The sequence below is a fragment of the Schistocerca cancellata genome, chromosome 1 (assembly GCF_023864275.1).
Source record: "Schistocerca cancellata isolate TAMUIC-IGC-003103 chromosome 1, iqSchCanc2.1, whole genome shotgun sequence".
Lineage (NCBI taxonomy): Eukaryota > Metazoa > Arthropoda > Insecta > Orthoptera > Acrididae > Schistocerca > Schistocerca cancellata.
In genome coordinates, this window is record NC_064626.1 from 181,574,121 (window position 1) to 181,587,738 (window position 13,618).

A 13,618-nucleotide genomic window follows, 5' to 3' on the forward strand; every position below is an offset into this window, starting at 1 on the left:
TACAAGAATTCTTTTAGTGCTGCCAATTTCAAGGGTGACTGTATTTTATTAATGTTAATAGTAGTAATGCTATAAGCTTGCAGCACAGACATACCGGAAGAAGCTATTTGGGATGAGGTTCGGTATGATTATAGCAGCAAACGTGCTTCCCTACAAGGCACGATCTTTACAAGCTGTGTGCCCATTACATGTACTAACTGCCTAGAAAAATTTGCACTGCTTTTAAACAAATAGCTTGAGAAGAAAAGTATCCTGAAATCCTGACAACGCATTCCTATAAGTCACTGTGGCCATTCCCTTTCTCCTCGTCAGTGTTGGCCCTGATGACTTCATATTTAATATTCTTTTTCTTGATGTCTTTCTTCTCTGGTGTGACTTTCGCTTGATGACGCGTGACAGCAAGACCCGGTGTCTGTCGCAGCCGCCGGCGGTGGCTGAATGGGGCAACGGCCGTGGCTTGCGAGTCGTCAATGTTTGGTTCCGGCGTGGTGTCTGTTGTGTTGTTTTGCTGGCGAGGCGGTGATGCTTGTGTATTTCCTCCTTCGGCGCGGCGTTGCGCTTCGGAGTCAGCAGGTTCTTTACCTGGTACTTCCTCGTACGGTTCGCACTGTATGGGTTGTGCACTTGATGCGGTTATTTCAGCCGTGACCTCAGGCTCAGGGTCACATTTCCGTGAAAAATCACTACCCGCTGGGTCACTATCTGTTCGTGGCGGTGTAAGTCCTTGGGCGGAAGTGGGAGCCACATCGACCTTCATTCCATCTCCTTTTTCCACTTCCAACAGATCTTCAGGACTGGGCTTCGGCCTCCTGGCAACGGGTGTTTCACAGGAAGAGTCTTCATCAACATTTCTTTCAGTGTCCTCTAGAGGACGCTTTTTTGTGGGAATCTCGCTGTCACGGGACGGAATTTCAGCACTTAGTGCAGGTTTTAAAGACCGAAAGTCATTAACATTAAGTGCAACATTTTCAGAGGTAGTAACAGGATCCACGACCGCCGCCGGCTCTGTTGTATTACTGGCTGGCAACAAATCGTTGAGTGCCAATTTCCGGCGTTGCGTAAGGTTATTTGTTAGCACAAATACACGGTGAGGGCAGTCCTGACGGAAGTGACCAGACTCGTTACATACATGACATGTAGGGGTTTGCCCTGAGTACATAACATGCGCCTTGTGCCCGTCTACAAAGATGTGGGAGGGAATGTTTGCTTTCACTTCCATCTCCACGGAGCGAATGCCGTTAAAGCACTGCAGCTTGAAATGCGAAGCCCACCTTTCGTTGACTATTTGCCTGACAACCCCATACTTTGAAAGGACATCTTTAATTTTCGAATTGTCTACTTCTATGGGAATATTCAAAACCCTAACATTCCTAATTACAGAATCGGAATTCCGGAGTTTGACAGTACTTTTAGTACCATCACGGTGTATAAATTCCGTTTCATAACCAAATTTTGCCAGAAAGCGGTCTACACTCGCGGAATCGTTAAACTTTACAAAAGTGCAGTATTCATCAGAGTCCAGCTGCATGGTATGAACAGATTCAGAATGAAGGCCAATTACCTCGGTAATCCAGTCGTGTATTTCAAGTGCAGAGGGCTGTACTCGACGGGTGTACTTGTCGAAGGTGAAAATCACGGTGTTTTTTCTCACGGAGTTTGCCATGGTGTTCTGCAGCGAAGAAATCTCGGACAACGCCGAAATCCCAACGGCACTTCGTAGAAAGATGACACGAAAGAAGACCAAATGCTCAATTGATAACGCTTAATTCACGTGCAAAACGTAAATAAACGAGCACAAAACACGAAAACACTGGCGTAAACACTGAACGTTCACGGAGCAAACTTGAGGAGCGTGCGACCGCTGCGGCAGCTAAAACCAGACTGGTACGCTGGTACGTTCTGTTGCTGTGTGTTTCCATTCCATGATTAATGTGATTTGAAGAGAAGTAAAGTAAGCGTTTCCGGACACATGTCCACATAACACATTATCTTTCTTTGTGTGTGAGGAATGTTTCCTGAAAGTTTGGCTGTACCTTTTTGTAACACCCTGTATAGGAGGAAGTGTCGCTAAAACAAGATCAACCAAGTATTTGGTGCGGAGAGAATAAAATAAGCCCAACAAAGCGTGCGAGAAAATGTCTAAGCATCAGTAAAAGCGTACGACATTAGGGGGAGGCGATGTGGGTACGGTCGCAAGGAACACAGAACTAGCTATGCAGATAGCCATGAGCAAAATTTCACTGGCCGCGGTATCCAAAAACTGAGCGAGATGGCGCTAGAGAAAGTGGGGCTAGTTCACAGAACGGCGGGGCGTGAAAGAGGGAAAGGTGCTGTACGTAAAAATAAATTACAATTTAAATCACCATGTGGATGTAAAGCTAAAAATGATTCAAATGGCTCTAAGCACTATAGGACTAGACTTAAAACTACTTAAACCTAAATAACCTAAGGATATCATACACATCCACGCCCGAGGCAGGATTCGAACCTGCGACTGTAGCTGCAGCGCGGTTCCAAACTGAAGCGCCTAGAACCGCTTTTTTTTTTTTTTTTTTTTTTTTTTTTTTTTTTTTGCTGGAAACGCACTGCTGGCTGACCGTACACTGGCAGTGCAACGTGCGCGCTGCCCCATTTTTTTTTATTTTTTTTTTTTTACATTTTTATTGTATTTTACTAAAACATACATTTCAAGTTCAACAGTACAATTAATGATTAAACCATTGGCAACATTAAAAAAAAGAACCAGTTTTAAACTATTTTTATGCTAAATATGTCTAATACTGTAATAATGGTAAAACAAACTTTAATAGTGGGTTACAGTAAAAACTTTGCTCAAGATAACTGAGATTATTCTAAGGTGCAAACTATTGTCACTCAATCACTGGGTTTGTCTTCAAAGTTTAATTCACTGTTTAATTTGTAAACTGTCCATTGAATAAAAAATAATAGCATATTTAATACCAGTTTTCTTGACTATGAACCAGTTTAAATACAATCCAATTAAACACATACAAAAAAAAAAGAAAAAAGAAAGTTCCGGAAGCAAGGTTAAAGTAAATAATAATAAGGAACCAAGTGACTTTTATTTTTCTTCTGTTCGTTCTCGTTCAAGGTGTTGTAGTGGTTTCACATATTTAACCAACACCCATTCTTTCAAAAATGATCTTCAGCATGTTGCCATAGTGCTTCTTGTGGTTGCGATACGTTTTGATTTTTGCATATTCACACTTCATGTAAACGCGGAATTCTATCTCGTTGTCCGACCCAAGTGAGTGGATGACATAACTAACATATTTTCCCAGTAACCAGCTAATGGCGTTGGTTTTTAATTTCGGAAAGTATGTCATGTCCCGTCTCAGGAGGAGCGACGGCGTTATATATTGCGTAGAGGATCTGGTGAGAAAGGCGATTTGTTGCCTGATCCAATTCCAGTTATGCACATTGCCACCACAGGTGAATCTGTGGCTGAGTGTATCCACCAGATTGCATTTTCCACAAAGGTGTGTCTGGTTTAAACCGATCCCATATAGTCTCTCGTTGGTGCTGATGACATTATTAACTGTTTTGTACCATGCGGAAATAGCGTCTGTAGATAGCCCGGCATAGTTGATGTTCCGCCATACAGCTTTCCAGTCACAATTTGGGAATTTCGTTTCAATTTTGTTTCTACCCTCATTTAACTTCCTTTCAAGTATGATGTCGCGCGCTGTGATACGTGTGTTGCTTCTGATTTCGTCACTAAGATAACTTGCTTCGAGGAAAAAGTTCCTCACATACTGCAGACGGGCATTAATCCTTCGCACATCAATCGGTGCTTGCAGGCTATGGGGTGTCACAGCCTCAAAGAGCTTCGCGGTTATACATTGTGGAAGTTCTCTGAGTATATGGAAAGTCCGTTTGAGGAAGAGAGCAGACGCTTTATTGCGAATATCCACCAAACCGAGGCCCCCGTTTCTGACATCCAGTATAACCGTAGTCGCACCAACCCTGAATATGTCTCCACGCCATAAATAATTGGTAACAGTGGACATGATCCCTTTCGCTACTAGTTTAGGGATTGGAAATACCTGCGCAGTGAAATACGCTTTAGACAAAACGCAGGAGTTGATGAATCTGACTTTTTGTACCAGGTCCATAGTTCGATGGATGTTCTCCATTACAGCACCATGAACTTTCCTCCTAGTTTCCGTCCAGTTAAAAGCAGCCATCCGCATCGGACATGCCATTAAGGTGATTCCCAAAGTTTTATGTTTGTTGTCTTGTTTTGCCCATGCCAGTCGAAGGTGATCTAGGCCCCGTAGATTCAATATTTGACTTTTGTTTTCATTTGCGGTCGCTCCCGACGCTAGACAATATCTTTGGATTTCTCTTTCCAGTGTAACTGTCTCCTCCTTATTCCTTATTACAACGCCCACGTCATCAGCATAAGCTCGTATGACAGTTTTCTCACCACTCAATGTTATGCCTGTTAATCTTGGGTGGACAGTGCGGAGGAAGGGCTCTAATGATACTGAAAATAAAAATATTGATAAGGGACTGCCCTGTGGAACCCCTCGCCTTATCTGTATGGGTTTAGATGTTTGGCCGTTGATTGCAATTTTCGCATTTACACCTGTTGCAATATTCCTTAGCATGTTCACAATCTGGGGGTGGAAAGCCATTCTTGAAAGCGTCGCAAAGAGGTATCTATGACTAACGCGGTCAAAAGCTTTGTTGAAATCGATAAAGATTAAAGCACATTTTATACTTGTCACTGAGGTAATTGCAATGAAGTCTCTGTATGCAGATAGACTTTCGAATATCGTTCTGGTCGGAGAGCAAGATTGGTGATGACTCAATATTTTGTTGGAAAAGGCAGAGAGTCTTTTGTTGATAATACGCGAAATTATTTTGTAATCAGAATTTAGTAGCGAAAGAGGCCGAAAATTGTTTAAGTTGGTTTTGCCTTTACTCTTAGGAATCAGTACTATTTTACTTTCTTTAAACTCTGCAGGGACCGTTTTTCCGTTCAGGACCTCATTTGCCATGGAAGTGATCTTATCCCCAATTATAGACCAGTAGCGGGCATAAAACTCCACAGGGAGGCCATCAAGTCCCGGAGATTTTTTGAGAGGTGAGTTACGCACTGCCTCATGCACTTCATCTTTAGTAATAGGTGACAGGATGTCATCGTTGTCTGTTCCCGACAATTGTGGACCTAAAATAGTGAGAAAGTCCTCGAGAGCTGCATCTTCCACTGTGGTAGGGGCATATAAGGTTTCATAGTACCTGTGGACTTCGTCCAGTATTTCTTTCTGGCATGTGAGCTTTGTACCAGTATGCGTCTGGACTTCATCAATAAAAGTTTGATGTCTATTTTTAGCATGCCGCACCAAGTGATACAGAGAAGCTGTTTCATCTGCTATGACTGATGTGGCTTTCGATTTAATTTTTAGTCCCTCCATCTGTTGCCGTTTAATGCTTAATAACTTGGCTTTTATTTTTTTGATATCATTCAGACGAATTACGTCATCATGTGCCTGTTTATATAAGTCTCTTAAAACATTATAATAAAACTCCATTGTATTCCTCAACTCCCTGTGCCTCGCTGCACTATACTGCATGACAACTTTCCGCAGCCTTGGTTTAGCCCTCCTTGTCCACCAGTCAATGACTGTTGGGTGCTTGTCTACTGTGCGGAGGCACATAGTCCACGCAAACCTTATTTCCTGTTCCAGTTCTTCGTCAGTTAAAACAGAGATATTTAAGTTCCATTGGCCTCTGAATCGACGGGTTGGCTGTACACTTAGATTAAAGCAAGTTAAAAGTGTACTGTGATCGCTAAAATACACTGGAATAGTCTCAACGTTTAATAAATAATTTTGCAAATTTGATGACACGTAAATTCTATCTAGTCTGCTGCGAGAGTGGCTGGTTATATACGTGAACCCGACTGACGTCGGGTGCTGAAGTTCCCACACATCCTTAAGGTGTAGATCACTTACTAACTTTTTTAACTGTGGCGAGTAGTTGAAGTTGGGTTGTTGATCTTTCTGGTTTAAAACACAGTTAAAATCTCCACCTATTATAAGAGAACACGGATTTTTCCTCAATAAATAAATCAGTTCATCTTGAAAAAACTTCGCACGATCCAATTTGTGGGAAGTTCCTGATGGGGCGTAAAGGTTAATCACTGTCACATCGAAAATTTTTATGCCTATTGCTCTTCCTGATTCTAGTCGTTCGATTTCAGTCACCGGAATGCCTTCCCTTATAAGAATGGCTGTACCGATATTGGCTTCCGTAGAAACATTAACAATTTCAAAAAAGCCTGGATCCGAAATTCCGCTATCGCAACTTCTTGTAGCAACGCGATATCTGTTCCGGACTGGTACAAGAATTCTTTTAGTGCTGCCAATTTCAAGGGTGACTGTATTTTATTAATGTTAATAGTAGTAATGCTATAAGCTTGCAGCACAGACATACCGGAAGAAGCTATTTGGGATGAGGTTCGGTATGATTATAGCAGCAAACGTGCTTCCCTACAAGGCACGATCTTTACAAGCTGTGTGCCCATTACATGTACTAACTGCCTAGAAAAATTTGCACTGCTTTTAAACAAATAGCTTGAGAAGAAAAGTATCCTGAAATCCTGACAACGCATTCCTATAAGTCACTGTGGCCATTCCCTTTCTCCTCGTCAGTGTTGGCCCTGATGACTTCATATTTAATATTCTTTTTCTTGATGTCTTTCTTCTCTGGTGTGACTTTCGCTTGATGACGCGTGACAGCAAGACCCGGTGTCTGTCGCAGCCGCCGGCGGTGGCTGAATGGGGCAACGGCCGTGGCTTGCGAGTCGTCAATGTTTGGTTCCGGCGTGGTGTCTGTTGTGTTGTTTTGCTGGCGAGGCGGTGATGCTTGTGTATTTCCTCCTTCGGCGCGGCGTTGCGCTTCGGAGTCAGCAGGTTCTTTACCTGGTACTTCCTCGTACGGTTCGCACTGTATGGGTTGTGCACTTGATGCGGTTATTTCAGCCGTGACCTCAGGCTCAGGGTCACATTTCCGTGAAAAATCACTACCCGCTGGGTCACTATCTGTTCGTGGCGGTGTAAGTCCTTGGGCGGAAGTGGGAGCCACATCGACCTTCATTCCATCTCCTTTTTCCACTTCCAACAGATCTTCAGGACTGGGCTTCGGCCTCCTGGCAACGGGTGTTTCACAGGAAGAGTCTTCATCAACATTTCTTTCAGTGTCCTCTAGAGGACGCTTTTTTGTGGGAATCTCGCTGTCACGGGACGGAATTTCAGCACTTAGTGCAGGTTTTAAAGACCGAAAGTCATTAACATTAAGTGCAACATTTTCAGAGGTAGTAACAGGATCCACGACCGCCGCCGGCTCTGTTGTATTACTGGCTGGCAACAAATCGTTGAGTGCCAATTTCCGGCGTTGCGTAAGGTTATTTGTTAGCACAAATACACGGTGAGGGCAGTCCTGACGGAAGTGACCAGACTCGTTACATACATGACATGTAGGGGTTTGCCCTGAGTACATAACATGCGCCTTGTGCCCGTCTACAAAGATGTGGGAGGGAATGTTTGCTTTCACTTCCATCTCCACGGAGCGAATGCCGTTAAAGCACTGCAGCTTGAAATGCGAAGCCCACCTTTCGTTGACTATTTGCCTGACAACCCCATACTTTGAAAGGACATCTTTAATTTTCGAATTGTCTACTTCTATGGGAATATTCAAAACCCTAACATTCCTAATTACAGAATCGGAATTCCGGAGTTTGACAGTACTTTTAGTACCATCACGGTGTATAAATTCCGTTTCATAACCAAATTTTGCCAGAAAGCGGTCTACACTCGCGGAATCGTTAAACTTTACAAAAGTGCAGTATTCATCAGAGTCCAGCTGCATGGTATGAACAGATTCAGAATGAAGGCCAATTACCTCGGTAATCCAGTCGTGTATTTCAAGTGCAGAGGGCTGTACTCGACGGGTGTACTTGTCGAAGGTGAAAATCACGGTGTTTTTTCTCACGGAGTTTGCCATGGTGTTCTGCAGCGAAGAAATCTCGGACAACGCCGAAATCCCAACGGCACTTCGTAGAAAGATGACACGAAAGAAGACCAAATGCTCAATTGATAACGCTTAATTCACGTGCAAAACGTAAATAAACGAGCACAAAACACGAAAACACTGGCGTAAACACTGAACGTTCACGGAGCAAACTTGAGGAGCGTGCGACCGCTGCGGCAGCTAAAACCAGACTGGTACGCTGGTACGTTCTGTTGCTGTGTGTTTCCATTCCATGATTAATGTGATTTGAAGAGAAGTAAAGTAAGCGTTTCCGGACACATGTCCACATAACACATTATCTTTCTTTGTGTGTGAGGAATGTTTCCTGAAAGTTTGGCTGTACCTTTTTGTAACACCCTGTATAGGAGGAAGTGTCGCTAAAACAAGATCAACCAAGTATTTGGTGCGGAGAGAATAAAATAAGCCCAACAAAGCGTGCGAGAAAATGTCTAAGCATCAGTAAAAGCGTACGACATTAGGGGGAGGCGATGTGGGTACGGTCGCAAGGAACACAGAACTAGCTATGCAGATAGCCATGAGCAAAATTTCACTGGCCGCGGTATCCAAAAACTGAGCGAGATGGCGCTAGAGAAAGTGGGGCTAGTTCACAGAACGGCGGGGCGTGAAAGAGGGAAAGGTGCTGTACGTAAAAATAAATTACAATTTAAATCACCATGTGGATGTAAAGCTAAAAATGATTCAAATGGCTCTAAGCACTATAGGACTAGACTTAAAACTACTTAAACCTAAATAACCTAAGGATATCATACACATCCACGCCCGAGGCAGGATTCGAACCTGCGACTGTAGCTGCAGCGCGGTTCCAAACTGAAGCGCCTAGAACCGCTCGGCCACAGTGGCCGGCTGGTATAAAGCTATCATGGTAATTCCAGTATGATGCACACTAGTAACATTTATAATGAATGTATGTTTATTGAACTTTTTTTGTTCTTTTCATAATTACTGTCACCTCTCCAAATATTGACACAATTTTTACCCCCCTGTATTCGAAAAATATTTAAAAATCTGCTAACCTCGACCGGTTTCGTCACCTCTAAGGGTGACTTCATCAGAAGGTAATCACCTAAAATGAATATGTCAGATTAAATATCTTATCTAATAAAAGTTTAGATTAATGTAAACGAGTGTAAAACAAATAGTACTTACATGAAGAACATATCGTCAAAGATGTACAGTGATTTAAGAGCTGAGTTGCTCAAGTCATACATTAAAATATAGCACATAATGTTCTTCAAAAAGTCAAACATTAAAATGATACTTATAATCCAGGTTCTCTCCTCCTTTTCAGAAATATTATTTTCCCTCTGTTAAGTTACGCTCATTACTAACACACCAGTTGACCTCGTGCCCTAGTTATGCAAGCTTTCTTTTCAAATTTATGTCATATAATGAACTGATGTTCTTCATTACGTATGTAATTCAAGTCATATTTAACTCTGGTTCTACCTGTGCTATGTAAAACGTAGCGAACTTTGTACTAATTTATCCCGTTTGTAGCTCATTTATAAATGTTACTCAATAATTTGTAAAATTTTTGTTAAAAGCTATATTGGCTATACGTATGATTTCAGAAAATGTGTAATATACACGTTACTAGTGGCCCGCTTGTGGCACGCCCTACATTACGTTTACTTGACAGCATAACTACTTGCCACACAGTCAGTCTCCTCACACCATACTGGTGTTACTTATGTTTTAATGTTTGAGTTTTTGAAGAACGTTATGTCTTATATTTTGATGTATGACTTGAACAACTCAGTTCTTAAATCACTGTACGTCTTTGAGGACATGTTCTTCTTGTAAGTACTATTTGTTTTACACACGTTTACATTAATGTAAACTTTTATTAGATAAGATATTTAATCCGACATATTCATTTTAGGTAATTACCTTACCTTCTGATGAAGTCACCCTTAGAGGTGACGAAATCTGGTCAAGGTATATAGAAAACCTATGCAACCGGTTGGCAGATTTTTACATATTTTTCAAATTTGTGTATATGGTTGCTGGAAACGTCAGCCACGTTCAAAGTTGTGCACCCTGTATTCATTTGTCTAAATAGTACCCTCGACATGGGTGATGTGACTGGGAACCTAGTTACACTTTAGGACTGTTTGCAGCCGTTGGGACTGGATGTGCGTCAGCAGCAAACTGGGGCCCGTGGCGTGTAGGTGAGGCTGGGAGCGCTTGCAGCGGCGCATCCCGTTGCTGCCGGCTTGGCGGCAGGCAGCGGCAGCTGGTGAAACCCGACACCGCCGAGGGTGAGGGGTGAGGGGTGCAGGGTGGCGCTGCTGCATCCCCAGCCTTATTGGGGGGGGGGACAAGAGGAGGGGGGGGGGAGGGATGGTGGCATCCCCTGTCCGCCGCGGCGCGAGAGGAGAGCGCACTGCGCACAGCGCGGAGCGTGGAGCGCTTTGTGGCAGCCGGGCGTTGACGCGGGTCTGCGACGCGCTGGGCTGGACGTCCGATTGTTCAGCAGGCGCCGTACAGCTACCGGGACCGCTACTTTGCGTTCTCCAGCCGTTTGCCACCAACCTATTCCATGTACTGTGATGTAATAGCGCGTCTTTGTTTTAGGTATTTCAGTATCAACTGGATGCATGGTTCAGTATGTAGTTTTAGATAGGTCCAACCTTCATGAGATTATTAAACACTTTACTTTCCGGAATATGTGAGTAAAGAAGCCTTTAACCGGGCGATAATTCACTGGTAACGTGTAGCTGCAACAGTGTTGCGATCAATGTTCCTCCAAAGTGGTTGCAATGCACGGCAATATTGCTTCATCAATTTTAGTTTCTGACTAATACTGAGAGTAAAAGTGCGTTTAAACGGGCCATGTTTTACGGCAGTATGTGGCCCCTGTAGTGTTGCCGTCAAAATTGCTGCAATGTGGCTGCAGTGTGTGGCAATATTTCTGTATGGCCGGGCAGTATTGCTCTTGAAACAGGAAAATGTAGGTAGTTTACTGATGCATGGCGGAAGTGTTGTCGGTGTTTTCCATTAGGGATGGAGAATATTTCGTATGGCCGGGCCATACCTGTCCTTTATACTGATATGGATATTGTGTCTGTTCTTTCGGACATGTCCGAAAGAGCAGACACCATTGATGACCTGCAGCCGTCTAGAACGAAATTAGAATTATACTAATACCGTCAGCTGCTGATGGGCGTTGATATATATCAACGGGGACAGGTGAAAATGTGTGTCCGGACCGGGACCGGGACCCGAACTCGGGATCTCCTGCTTACATGGCAGGCGCTCTATCCATCTGAGCCACCGAGGGCACAGAGGATAGTGCGACTGCAGGGACTATCTCGCGCACGCCTCCCCCGAGACTCTCATTCTCACCTTGAACGTCCATATACTACATTCGTAGTCTCCCACCCCAACACACTCATTACTGGTGGGAGACATTCTTACCAAGTCCCGTAAGAGTTCGGGGAATATGTGTGTATCTGCACAGATAAAGGTCATGGCCGGTAGTGCCAGAACTATATACTTATATGGATATGGTGTCTGTTCTTTCGGACATGTTCTCGCAATACCGGCCATGAGCTTCTTCTTCTGTGCGTATGCACACATATTCTCCGAACTCTTACGGGACTTGGTAAGAATGTCTTCCACCACTAATGAGTGTGTTGGGGTGGGACACTACGAATGTAGTGTGTGGACATACAAGGTGAGAATGTGGGTCTCGCGGGAGGCGTGCGTGAGATAGTCCCTGCAGTCGCACTATCCTCTGTGCCCTCGGTGGCTCAGATGGACAGAGCGTCTGCCACGTAAGCAGGAGATCCCGGGTTGGAGTCCCGGTCGCGGCACAAATTTTCACCCGTCCCCGTTGATATATATCAATGCCCATGAGCAGCTGACGGTATTAATATAATTCTAATACCTATCATTGTTTGTAAGCCATGTTTGTTCTTTCTTACATCGAAAGTGATCACCATCAAGTCACATGAAACAATATTATTTCGGTTCAGTTCGAAATTTTCCTTGCATAGGTAGAAACACTTAATTTGATTGTTCCCTACAGGAGCTGAGAATTCCATAAAAATTGATGCTTACATCTACGACGAAAGCTAAGGAGCGCAGGAAATAATACAGGGTGTAACGGATATAAGTGCGGATATTTCTGTTCTGAGGATGATGCACAGAGCAACATCACATCAGTATTTACGTCATTTGTGACATAATTATAGGTATTAAAAGTCTTATGATTTTAGGTTGGTTAGTACCTCCGTGGCAAAAGCAAGCCATTAATGCAGGTCAGGTGTCGAAGTGTGGATCCGTGGACGCAAAACTGTTACTCTATACCGACAGGCGTGGTCCTGCACTTAGTGGAGCAGTTATGACTGTACAGAAAACATCAGCTAGTAAATTGTGGGACTTGTTTGCGGCAAGAGTGTTAGACGCAGGGAGAAAAGAACGTAAATATTAAGATATCAAGTATAAAAATCTCTGCTCATATACCAGCTACACCCTCTACATTCAAAGCCTGAAATTTGAGAAAGGACATTATTATTGCCACTGCAATTTCTCTACACGCATCTTTTCACGCCCCATTGATTCTGGTCTTGTCAATTCCCAGAACAATTGTTTTTAAAAGGTTTGTTCAAAATCTGTTTCAGCGTTCTGGAAAAGGTATGTAAGATACCTAGTATCAGCTCACAGTGTTTCAGAAGCAGTTCGCTTACTTAAAAACACATCCACGAAGCCCGATTTCTCTTTTCCTGCTAACTTTTTTCCTTGTCGAGCACAAGAGCACGAGACCCGCAGTCAGTTCCACTACCCAGTACTCGTCCATTTCGCCATCGTTGTGTGTTTCGCGTAAACACATTCTAAGCCCTCCCCCACCTCCCCCCCACCCCACCAAAAGATAAAAGTATCAGACGCACGAAGAAGAAATTATCAGAATGGGATGGAAATGGGTAGATATGATGTACGTATACAGTCAAACAACTGATTAAAATTTCATAAAAACTGAATGATTTAGGGCAAACAGGAGAGAGTTGGACCACTTTTTTCCTTCAGCAGAAAATTTTTGTATGCCTAAACTTTTTTTTAATTTATGGCAGCATGGTCGTATAGTATGTCACATAAACAAATATACAATATATAATTGTGCCACTACGACATAAAATACTCGTACAGGCTATATGATAAAATAAAATTATACATGAGTGCTTCATCTCGCCCAAAGGTGTATGGGTGAGATGGGCCAGTGTACTGCGACTATGTAACTATATAAAAATGACTATACACGAAGAAAATAGTCAGTTACAATTAATTTCTTTTGTTTGGAATATGTTGTAATGAATACAGAATTATACTGTTAATTATTTTAGTCCGGACAGTTTCATCAGTTTATTATAAATCATGACTGAATATTGACTTTTCTAATGAGCTGGCTTTGTTGAAGCATTAGCATGTCTTTCTTTCACCACGGCAGTTACACTACTGGTCGTTAAAACTGCTACACCACGAAGATGACGTGGTACAGACGCGAAATTTAACCGACAATAAGAAGATGCTGGGA

At 43.1% G+C, this 13,618-nt stretch overlaps 1 protein-coding gene across 1 annotated transcript in view; it reads right to left on the reverse strand.

The window, feature by feature from the left end:
• Nucleotides 1-274: 274 nt before the first annotated feature.
• LOC126162028 (serine/arginine repetitive matrix protein 1-like) overlaps nt 275-13,618 on the reverse strand; it is a 118,662-nt gene continuing 105,318 nt past the window's right edge. Inside the window, exons 2-3 of the mRNA XM_049918296.1 lie at nt 6,657-7,387; nt 275-1,020 (exon numbers count right to left, since the gene is read on the reverse strand). Coding sequence (XP_049774253.1) covers nt 275-1,020; nt 6,657-7,387 — 1,477 coding nt within the window. The remainder of the gene's footprint in view (nt 1,021-6,656; nt 7,388-13,618) is intronic.